The sequence below is a fragment of the Otolemur garnettii genome, unplaced genomic scaffold, assembly GCF_000181295.1.
Source record: "Otolemur garnettii isolate 467f Iridium unplaced genomic scaffold, OtoGar3 scaffold00155, whole genome shotgun sequence".
Taxonomy (NCBI): domain Eukaryota; kingdom Metazoa; phylum Chordata; class Mammalia; order Primates; family Galagidae; genus Otolemur; species Otolemur garnettii.
In genome coordinates, this window is record NW_003852550.1 from 2,574,828 (window position 1) to 2,586,700 (window position 11,873).

Sequence of the window (11,873 nt, forward strand, 5' to 3'; positions counted from 1 at the left end):
GCCGGCCCCATATGCCAGAGGTGGTGGGTTCAAACCCAGCCCCAGCCAAAAACCACACACACACACACACACACACACACACAAAGAATACAACAAAAAAACTCTATGCCCAGAAATTTTAAAATGTAGAGGAAATGGACCAATAGCTGGGAATACACCACCTTCTCAAACTCACCTAGAAATAATTACAAATTTTGAACAGACCTGTATCAAGTCTTGAATGAACAATATAAAATCTTCCAAAAAAGAAAAGCCCTGGACTAAATTGTCTTACAAAAGAATTCTATCAAACCTTCAAGGAAGAACTAGTACCTATGTTGCATAGCCTATTACAAAATACAAGGAAGGAAAGAATCCCCTCCCAACATGTTATATGAAGCAATATCACCCTAATTCCAAAACCAGGAAAGGACCCAACAAAAAGGAAAACTGTAGGTCAATTTCATCAGTGAATATCTGTGCAAAAATATCCAATAAGATCCTAACAAACAGGATACTGCTACACATTAAAAAATTATACATCATGATCAAGTGGGTTTTATTCTAAGGAGTCAAGGTTGTTTCAACACACATAAATTCATAAATGTAATTCACCACATTAATAGAACCAAAACAAAGACCACATGATTCTCTCAATTGATGCAGAAAAGGAATTTGACAAAATTCAGCATCCTTTTCAGACAAGAACATTTAACTAAATAGTCATAGATGGGACACTTCTTAAACTGATAGAGGCCATCAACAACAAACCTACAACCAATATCACATTGAATGGATTAACATTGAAAGCATTTCCACTTAGAACTGGAATCAGACAAGGATGCCCACTATCACACCTGCTAGTCAACATAGTGATAGAAGTCCTAGCTATTAAAATCAGGCAAGAGAACGAGATAAAGGGACTTCAAATAGGGACAGAGGTGGTCAAACTGTCATTGTTTGCAGATGATGTTTTACTTGGGACACCCCAGGGACTCAACTTCAAAACTCTCAGAATTGATCAGGAAATAAAGGGACATCTCAGGATGCAAAATCAATGTCCACAAATAAATAACCTTCCTATATGGCAATAACAGTCAAACTGAAAATCAAATTAAAGACATAATATTCTTCACAGTATTTATTCCAAAGAAAATGAAATACCTGGGAATATCTAACAAAGGATGTGACAAATCTCTGTAAAGAGAAATATGAAACTGTAAGAAAAGAAATAGAAGATGTTAACAATTGGAGGAACATACCATACCTGTGGCTGGGAAGAATCAACATTTTTAAAATGTCCGTACTACCCAAATCAATCTACAGATACAATGCAATCCCATCAAAGCACCAATATTATACTTCTTTGAGGAACTTGAAAAATAGTACTTTGTTTCGGAATCCCCGAAAAACACAAATAGCCAATATCATTTTAAGAAACAAAAGCAAATCTGGAGGCATCATGTTACCATAGTTCAGGTTATACTACAAGTTTATAGTGATCAAAACCAACATGGTAATGGCACAAAAATAGAAATATAGATCTGTGGAATGGAATAGAGAACATAGAGATGAACCCAGCCACATGCTGCCATCTGATTTTTGATAAACTAAAAAAAAAAAAAAAAAAAAACCAACCAAAAACAGGCACTGGGGAAAAGAATCCCTATCTAATAAATGGTGCTAGGAGAAATGATTAGCTACATGTAGAAGACTGAAATTGGACCCACATCTCTGACCATAAAAAATTTAAATTTAAGACATGGCACAATAAAAAATTCTAAAAGAAAGAGTGGGGAAAGCATGTGATAAAATTGGCCTGGGAAAACATTTTATGAAGGAGACCCCCTTTGGCAATTGCAGCAACACCAAAAATAAACAAATGGGACATGATCAAGCTAAAAAACATCTGCACAGCTAAGGGTACCACAACTAAAGCAAACAGACAGCCTTCAGAATGGGAGATTTTGCATACTATACATTGGTAAAAGGGCTGATAACTAGAATCTATGGGGAATTCAAATTAATCAACAGGAAAAAAAGCAAACAACCCCATTTAATAGTGGGTAAGAGAGTTGAAGATAACAAACAAATGGCTAACAAACAAAGGAAAAAATGCTCATTGTCCCTAATCATCAGAGAAGTGCAAATCAAAACCACCTAACTCCAATGAGACTAGCCCACATCATAAAATCTCAAATCTGCCATGGGATGTGGAGAGAAAGGAACACTTTTGCAGTGCTAATGGCATTGCAAATTAATACACCCTATATGGAAAGAAGTATAGGGAATTCTCAAAGAACTAAAAGTGGACCTTCCATTTGATCCTGGAATCCCATTACTAGGTATCTACCCAAAAGAAAAAAAAATAATTTTACCACAAGGACATTTGCACCAGAATGTTTATTGCAGCTCTAGTCATCATTGCCAAAATGTGGAAGCAACCCAGTGCCCATTAACAAACTGTAGTATAGTATACCATGGAGCACTGTTCAGTCATAAGAAAAGATGGAGACTTTGCATCTTTTGTGTCTACCTGGATGGAGTTGAAACACATTCTTCTTGTAAAATATCACAAGAATAAAAAAAAATACAATGTACTCAAAACTAATATTAAGCAAATACATAAATAACTGCACGCCCACATGAAGGAAAAACCCAAGTATTGTCTAGCAAGATGGATGGGAGAAGAGTAAGGGTATTTGGTGGGATCTCACCTAATGTGCACAACGTGAGGGTGGTCAGTACCGCCCTCCCCTCCATGAAGGGCTCAACTACAACTTGAACTTGACCTCAGAAATTAAAACAATGTAACCTGAATATTTGTACCCTCATATTAATCTGAAATTAAAAAATAAATAAGCAGAATATATACAAGGTGGCCAAATATGAGTGGCATACTTTAATAACTTGCTGTCCTTTATACCATCAAATATGTAAGAGAAAAAAATCAAGTTCTACCAATAGTAATAGTATTAAAATTCTTACAGTAATGAAACAAACTCATGAATAAACCCAACGAAAGATGCATAAGACCTCTTTACGTAATTTTGTAAATTATTATTAAATATGAAAATAAATAAATGGGGAGACACACTTAATTATTACTTGAGGTGAGAAATCCATATTATAAATAGTTGATTCTACTAAAAATTAATCTATAAATTTAAATTAATCACATTCAAAATTCCAACAGGTTTTTAAAAATGGAATGAACAAGCTGATATTAAAATTCATTTAGAAAATAAATTTGTAAATGTAGTGAAGATGATATTTATAAATAACAAAGATGGATATATATTTTTTCTTACCAGTTTTGGAAACATTATAAAGCTATAGTAACTAAGAAATGTGTTAATGGTGTAAGAATATACAGCGGAACAGAAGAAAGTCCAGAAACAGCCATGTTTATATGGGAACTTTGAGATGCTTCTTTTTTTCTTGCTATGACTTTCTGGTATTTTTGAGATTAAAAGATCATTGTGTCAATGGATGGGGTAGAGAGTTATTAGAAATTTCCAAAAGTGATAAAGCTACTTTAAATGTTATTTCCCACTCTCAGACTTTAATTGTGGAAATTTTTCTTCCTTTCCTAAGATGATGATTCTCATAAAAAAAAAATTAAGAACATAACCAGAATTATATGTTAAAGGAAGATCTTGTCATTGCCCAATGTCTCATGGGAAACTGAAGTAATATCTCTAAAATAAGGTCATTTTGATTATATTAACATTTTGTTTTATTTCGTTTTTTAATCTTAGGGACTGCAGTTATGGGTCCTCCTGGTCCCCCTGGATTTCCTGGAGAAAGGGGTCAAAAAGGTGATGAAGGTCCACCTGGAATTTGCATTCCTGGATCTCCTGGACTGGATGGAAAACCTGGGGCTCCTGGCCCTCCAGGGCCTCCTGGCCCCCCTGGCCCTCACATTCCCCCCGGTAAGCTATTTTTTTCTCCTGTTAAGTTCTATTGTTGTTTTTGTTTATTTTATTTGTAAGGGAATCTAGTTGAAGTTTGGCATCATTCTTCATGTTCTTGATATCCAAGAGATTCTACTGCTGCTTGTACTTTGGGTTTTGGGTGATGTTTTACATTTGCTCTTCATATGGTGTTCATTATCAACAATATTATGTCTGTCTTTTATACTAAATGGGTCTTTTTTCCAGCTTGTCATGTTTTCATTTTGCTTAGTCTTCTGTATATTTCACAGTTAGTTTGCTATCCATGTTTATCTTACTCAGGTGAGGAGATATGTGAAGCAGGCCCTCCAGGCCCTCCAGGGTCTCCAGGTGATAAAGGACTCCAAGGAGAACAAGGAGTGAAAGGTTTGATCTCCAAGCATATTAATATCTTTATTCACTTTTTTCTTTCCAATCATCAGCAAAATCCCCCAATATCCTCCATCATACCTTAGCCATTCACTCCCAAGACCATGTCATTCCCAGTAGTGTTAACACTTGCATGATCGTGATTTCTTAAATCCCATTTTTTGATTACTCTCCTCCATCATTCTCACTACCTCTAAGAACATGACTCCAATGTTACTTCAATACCACTGAGACCTACTAACTTTGACTAGCCCTCAACTTTTTGATGTCCTTTCTTCTCTCAACCTAGCTTTAAATTCCCTGATCAATCATTGTAATCATTACAATGTATAATTTTTTTTTACTCCTTTGCCCTTTAATGAATTCACTTGGAAAAAAGGCATAGCCCTGATAATTCCAATTTTTCACATCTTCTGAGCCTTTACCTTCTCTTCTTTTTAAACTTTTACTATTTCATCCCCTATTCTCATTTTAAGATTCTTACCTTGCTTCCTTCTTCACTGACCAATTGAAGTAATACCAGGAGAACTTTCACATACTGCCATCACTACATGTTTGTACCTACTTCCATCTGTGCCTCCATATTTTGCCTTCGTGCTTGTTACTGGTATTGCTCCTATCTAAAGCTAATTCTTGTTCCCCAGTGATTTTTCTTCTAGAATTTTTGCCTCTTCCACATCATCAATTTTTGCCTTTCTACTGGTTCATTCTCAGCAGCATACAAGTATGACTTTTTCACCCATCTAATACTTACAGGAATCCCATTTTTTCCTGCCATTTACTGCTCAATTCTTCTGTTCTGGTTTGCAGTAGAATTCCTTTCCAATGTACACACCCCTATTATGAAACTAATTTATACCTTTTATATGAAAGCTATAACCTAATAACAGCCTAAGACTACAGGGAGGGGGAGGGAGAGGGGAGGGGGGATTGGGTGGAGGGAGGGGGATTGGAGGGATCACTTCTGAGGTTTATCTTACAAGGGTACAAGTGAATCTTACTAAGAGTAGAATGTGAACGTTTTAAAACAATAACTAAGAAAATGACATGAAGGCTATGTTAACCAGTTTGATGGAAGTGTTTTGGATTGTGTGTGAAAACCCCACACTGAACCCCAGAAGTGCATTAATGTACATAGTTACCATTCAGTTAAAAAAAAAAAAGAATTTTCCACTCATGATCTCCTTCCATTTTCTCTTAAACATACTTCAGTCAGGATGCAACCCCTCACCCCATACTGCCTACCACTCCACAGATGCTGGTTAAAGTCACCAGTGGACTATATTCTGCTAATCCAAATGTCAAGTCTGTCTTTTTCTTACTCTTTATTCTGTTCTATTGTTTCATTTATCTTTCCTGGCACCAATACCAGACTGTCATAATTACCATAGCTTTATGGCAAGTCTTGGATATTTTAGATTCTTTGCATTTTCACATGCATCTTAGAATTATGTATCCAACTTTTAATATTGAAGTGCCCGTGGGTTCGGTCCTTGTTCCTCTTCTCTATCTAAACAAATTTGTACATTATTTCTCATATTATCTACTTGCCAATAACTTATGAATTTATATCTCCAGTCCAGAGATAATTCTTTTCCTTTAGTTTTATATGTCTAACTGCCTATTCAATATTTCAAACTTGATATCCTAATTAAGTTAAAGTTCTGATTTCTACAACCTCCTCCCACATACTTGGCTCACTGACTTCATACTTAAAAATCCTGCCACTGTAGCCTTCTAGTTGCTTGCACTTAAAACTTTGGAGTTGTCCTTGATTCACATCTTCTTTTATATTCCAGATATGATCTATGAGAACATCTCATTGGCTCTGCTTTCAGATATGTTCAGAATCTAACCAGTTCTGAGCACCTTCATTGCTGTCACCCTAGAATCAGCCACCACCACCTCTTTCCCTGTCCCAGCTTGTTTTAGTTCTTGTGACCTCTGCCCCTATCTGCTAATATGGAATATTTACAACAGCCCCTAAGGGATGGCAGCTTCTCAGCTCTGCTTGGGCCCCTCAGTGTGGTGGGGGCCCAAGATTACTGCAGCAGTTGCATCCCAAAGAGGAGGGTAAGAGACTGACCCCACCAGTGGTTTTTCTGTGTAGTATTTGTTTATGTAGGACAACTGAACATACAAAAAGAAACCATCAATGGAGGATCAATCCCTCATTGTAGTGGTATGCAACTACTGTGGTAGTTACCCTGTTTGATCATTGTCCTGAAATTCTATGCTTAACAGAGCAGCTAGAGTCATCCTTTAATTAATTAATTAATTTCAGATTAATATGAGGGTACATACAATTAAGTTCCATTGTTTGCATTTGTAAGGTAAAGTCCGAATTGTAGTTGTGAACATCACCCAGGAAGTATGCCGTATAATCCTACATTGTACCTGTTAGGTAGGAACTTACCAAGCCATCTCCCTCTTCCTGCCTTTTTGAACTTAATTGAATTTTTCTTTTAAAAAGTCGTCTTTTTAAATCTTAAGTTGTATCGTGTTGCTTTTCTGTTGAAATCTTTCTACTAGATTCTTATTTCACGCACAGTAAAAGCCACAGTTTTTACTGTGACCTATATGATGTTTCATTATATGCTATTTGTTATAAACTATACATTTCTGATCTGGTTCCTCTTCCTCACTCTGCTCCAACAACCTGGTTTGCTTGCTGTTCCTTGTGTATGCCAACTGTGGCTATGCTTTCTGCTTGGACTGCCCTATACTTGTTTTGCACATGTCATGATCTTTAAGTTTTTTTTTTTTTAAATCCTACATCATCTTCTCAATGAGCTCTATTTGGACCATCCTATCTAAAATTTCAGCCTTCCACTCATCCTTGGCATACCCAGTCCTACTTGCCCACCTCTATTTTTTTTATAAATCTTAAATCTTTTAATATTATATTAAGATAGCTAATCTATATGACTTAATAATTTTACTTTCATTAACTTGTTATCTCTCCAACTGGTAGAGTGTGAGCTCCATGAAGACATGAATTTCCATCTGTTATGCTTACCAATGTATCACAAACACCTGTAACAGTTCTTGGCACATAATAGGCACTCAGTAAACAGTTGTCAAATGAATTGATTCATGATATAGGCTTCTCTAACCACACTGTTAGGTAGAAATGTTGTCCCTTAGTGCTAACTTCTTTAGAATCTATCTAAAGAAAATATGCTTACCTCTTCCAGTAACATTCTTTTCATTATGATTTCACTAGGTGACAAAGGTGATACCTGCTTCAACTGTATTGGAACTGGTATTTCAGGGCCTCCAGGTCAACCTGGTTTGCCAGGTCTCCCAGGTCCTCCAGGTAAAACCTTCTTCCTCAGGGTAAACTCCTTAAATTTCTGGCTAGATTTTAGTGAGCTTATAGTTTTAGAGTATTGCCAGTTTCTCATTTTATAACCAGTCATTCATATTTCTAAATAATTAAGTATGAAATGCCTGTGTTTGAAATAAATTTTGCTCTTATTTCTAATGCCTAAAAGCTACCAACATTTCTATTAAAGTATTCTGACAGTATTATTCCAAGAACTATATCATTCTTTTTTTCCATATGGAGAGGGAAATAACTTATACAGAGTCAGGGTTCTTTCTTCCAGAAAACTGGGGAAATTTTTCATAATTCTTGGCCCCTGAGTATAGTTTCCAGTGATAGAACTTCTAGTCATTAGGGATGTATCACATGTTGTCATTAGTCATTAAGGAAGAGGATTTCTATTGGAGCTTGGCAACCAATAGTCAATATTCCTCTCTCCCTTTATAACTCCTCCCTCTCCATTTCCAAATCAAAAACATATTTAATATCTATCTTACCAACAACTGTTTTACTTAAATGCCGCTTGGGATATTCCAATATTATATTTTCTTGAGATCATACTTTATGTCTGAGTCAGGGCTGAGAATAGACACCATATCTTTTACTTTTCTGTCTAGTGTATTTACCAAGGACTTTAGTTCATTTGGAGCTTGGGAATGCTCTCAGCAAGTCTCATAGATGCCACAGGAAGCTAGTAATCTAGACTTGTACCAACAATCTAGTGGTTCTCAAACTTAGGAGTGCATTAGAATCACGTGGAGGGCTTATTAAAACTCAGACTGCTAAACCCCAACCCCAAAATTTCTGTTTCAATAGATCTGGAGTAGGGGTTCAGGAATCTCTAGGTTAGGCAAAGTGGCTAGGGCCTTTAATCCTAACACTTTGGGAGGCTGAGGTAGGAGGATCACTTGAGGCCAGAAGTTCTAGACCAGCCTGAGCAATAGTAAGACCACCATCTCTGCAAAAATAGAAAAATAGCTGGGAGTGGTAGCACACACCTGTAGTCCCAGCTATTCAGGAGCCTGAGGCAGGAGGATTACTTGAACCCAGACATTCAGGTTGCATTGAGATGATGATGCCACTCCACTCAACTCCAGGCAATGGAGTGAGACCCTATCTTAAAAAAAAAAAAAAAAAGAATTAGCATTTCTAACTAGTGATCAGGTGGTGATGATGCAGTGGTCCAGGGATCTATTTGGAGAACCACTGCTGTAGTAACATTTCCTGAGCTCCAAATGTTTCTCATAAACCAAATTTTAGGGAATGACAAACCAAAAAAAGGATCAGTGAGGATCTAGGAAAGTTGTATAAGTCAGAAAAAAGATATGCAGATTTTTTTCCTTATCTCCTCCCCTTGACAATGGAATGGTTTTAGGCTCCCATACAACTCTGTGCTTAGTATTTGAAAACTGCAGGTTCTGAGAAAGGCTGATCTGTAGATAGAAATATCTAAGAATACAATGTTGTATGTAACATGAAATGTTAAATTTATTTGAAAGAAAAAGTGATTTCCTCATTTTAAGAATATAAAAGAGGAAAATTTAAATGTGACTTCAATAAGATTGAATGGGGTTCTTATTTTAACAACTTGACTTCCTGACTTGCTGATTTCTATATGAGCTTTGTCAGGGTTCAAGCTGAAAGCTCACATTATCGTGTGTGTGTGTGTGTGTGTGTGTGTGTGTGATGTTTGTGTGTATGTTTGTTAGGATCTCTTGGTTTCCCTGGACCGAAGGGTGAAAAAGGAGATGCTGGTGCAACCGGTCCCAAAGGATTACCAGTAAGTTTTGAGTATAATGTAGAGCAAACAGAAGTAGAAGGAAGCCATTTACACCTTGATTTTTACTTATGTATATATATTTGTATTTGTATCTACATCTATCTTTATCTATCTATCTATGTATATATTATAGTTTTCTATTAAATGTATTTAATTCCTTGGCTCTTCCTTACTCACATGCCTCTCTCAATTCAGTCCATTGTATACCAAAAGTTATTAGGTGAGTTGATGGGGTAAACTGGAGAGAAGAAAGTGTTAGAAGAAAAGAAACTGATTTTCTCTTTCCTCTTCTTTCTTTTTCTACTGCTTCCTTTTTTTACCCTCCCCAGGGAATACCAGGAGCTCCAGGTGCTCCAGGCTTTCCTGGATCTAAAGGTGAACCTGGTGACATCTTCACTTTTCCGGGAATGAAAGGTGACAAAGGCGAATCAGGTGCCCCAGGAGCTCCAGGGCTTCCTGGTTTACCTGGCACCCCTGGACAAGATGGACTGCCAGGGCTTCCTGGCCCCAAAGGAGAGCCTGTGAGTTGATTTGATATTCTTCATTTTGTGATGTCATATTGTCATTTTGAAATGTTTCCTAAATTAATACAGAGGATGAGCCCGGGGCTGAGATAAACAGCCATTCAAAGCTTAAAAGACTATAATTATATAGAATGATACATTGTTACTGTGTAGGATTTCTTCACTATCCTTTTGTCTCAGTTGCTTTATAAACTTCTTTTCCTTAACCAATTACTATATTGAGTAATATTGGCTATGAATAGATGAGTAGTAGGTTAAGATGTTTATGAGTCAGTATGTGATTCCTTCTCTCTTATTCTGTGTATCCTTGTCTAGGTTTAGACCTAACAACTAAAAATATAACTTGGTTTTTATATATGGTGAGTTTACACATTAGCATGAGTAGATGGCCAGGTTAAATATGCCACTGAGTCAAAATATTGACCATAAATGAACAGTATCATTTTGTGTATAACACACAGCCCAGGATATTTAGATAGGAAATGATATTTTATATTAGCTAGACTATAACCTTATTGAACTTATACTAGGTTGTAAGCTTCATGACATCAGACATTTTTGTTCATTTTAATTTTCTGTTTTATTACCAGTACTTTGCACATAATAGGAACTCAAAAATATATGTTAAAGGAATAAATAAGTAATCACATATAGAATCCCATAACCCCACTCATTTATACAGCTTTTAAGAAGAACTATTTATGTCTATACCCTCTCCCTAGTTGTATTCAGTAATGCCAACCTACAGATAGTTGTTATATCTATGTGTTTCTCTGTTAAAATTTTCCCTTTTTAGGGTGGAATTGCATATAAGGGTGAAAGAGGTCCCCCTGGGAATCCAGGTTTACCAGGTCTCCCAGGGAATATAGGGCCTATGGGTCCTCCTGGTTTTGGCCCTCCAGGCCCAGTAGGCGAAAAAGGCATACAAGGTATGACAGGAAGTCCGGGTCAGCCAGGAATACCAGGTAAGTTTACTATGGTTTGTTGTTGTGTTTAAAATTTGGCACTTAAAAGCAGAAATGTATTTTGGCCACTCTTGGCTTCCTTTCCTGAGAGGTGTATTTCCCTGGGCATGTTTATTTGGACTCTTATGAGCTCTGTAGTAAGGGAATATAATGCGGGTTTTTTAGGTGCAGGGGGGGTTTCTCTTCAAATTTTTTCCATCTTCATTGTGATTGTTACTACTTCTGTTCTTAAGTATATTAAACACAATGCAAGGTTTAACAAATAATTCTAATAGAAGAACACATGTAAATACCACACCCATCAGGAAATAGAACTTTGCCAGCATCTCAGAAACACCCACCCTCCTTTCCATGTCCTTTCATGATCACAGTCACCTTCCTCCTCTCCCAAAGTAACCGCTGTCCTAATTTTTGCATAATTTCCTTTCATTTTCCCTCCTAGTTTTACCAGCTACATATATATTTCTAAATAGTATTTTAATTTTGTTTCTTTTTGAAATTCTATTAATGAAATCATGGGGTAAGTGTTCTTCATGTATAGCTATATCACATTCATTTTGATTATTACATAGAATCCCATTGTATGTATTTATGTATGTTGTATATGTATATGTGTGCATATCACAGTTGATTCATCCATTCTGTTGCTAATGGTCAATTGGGTTACTTATAGTCTATTATAAATAATGTACAGTCATATATATATATGTGTGTGGTCATACATATATGTATATATGTATACTTCTATGTACAGTCATATATATATGTATAAAACCTCTTGGTGTTCATGTGCTCACACTTCTCTAGCAAAGGGTTTGACAAACTATGGCCCATGGACCAAATCTACCCCACCACCTATTGTTATAAATAAATGCTTCATTTGAACACATTCACACTCACTCACCATCATCTGTGGTTGCTTTTGCACCACCACAACAGAGTTAAGTAATTTCTTTTTTTTTCTTTTTTTTT

At 36.3% G+C, this 11,873-nt stretch overlaps 1 protein-coding gene across 2 annotated transcripts in view; it reads left to right on the forward strand.

The window, feature by feature from the left end:
• The window catches only part of COL4A5 (collagen type IV alpha 5 chain), a 285,432-nt gene that overhangs the window by 164,705 nt on the left and 108,854 nt on the right, over positions 1 to 11,873 (forward strand). For both annotated transcript variants that reach the window (XM_003799734.3, XM_003799735.3), the window contains exons 20-25: positions 3,741 to 3,914; positions 4,218 to 4,301; positions 7,531 to 7,623; positions 9,342 to 9,412; positions 9,742 to 9,933; positions 10,733 to 10,901. In XM_003799734.3, coding sequence (XP_003799782.1) covers positions 3,741 to 3,914; positions 4,218 to 4,301; positions 7,531 to 7,623; positions 9,342 to 9,412; positions 9,742 to 9,933; positions 10,733 to 10,901 — 783 coding nt within the window. The remainder of the gene's footprint in view (positions 1 to 3,740; positions 3,915 to 4,217; positions 4,302 to 7,530; positions 7,624 to 9,341; positions 9,413 to 9,741; positions 9,934 to 10,732; positions 10,902 to 11,873) is intronic.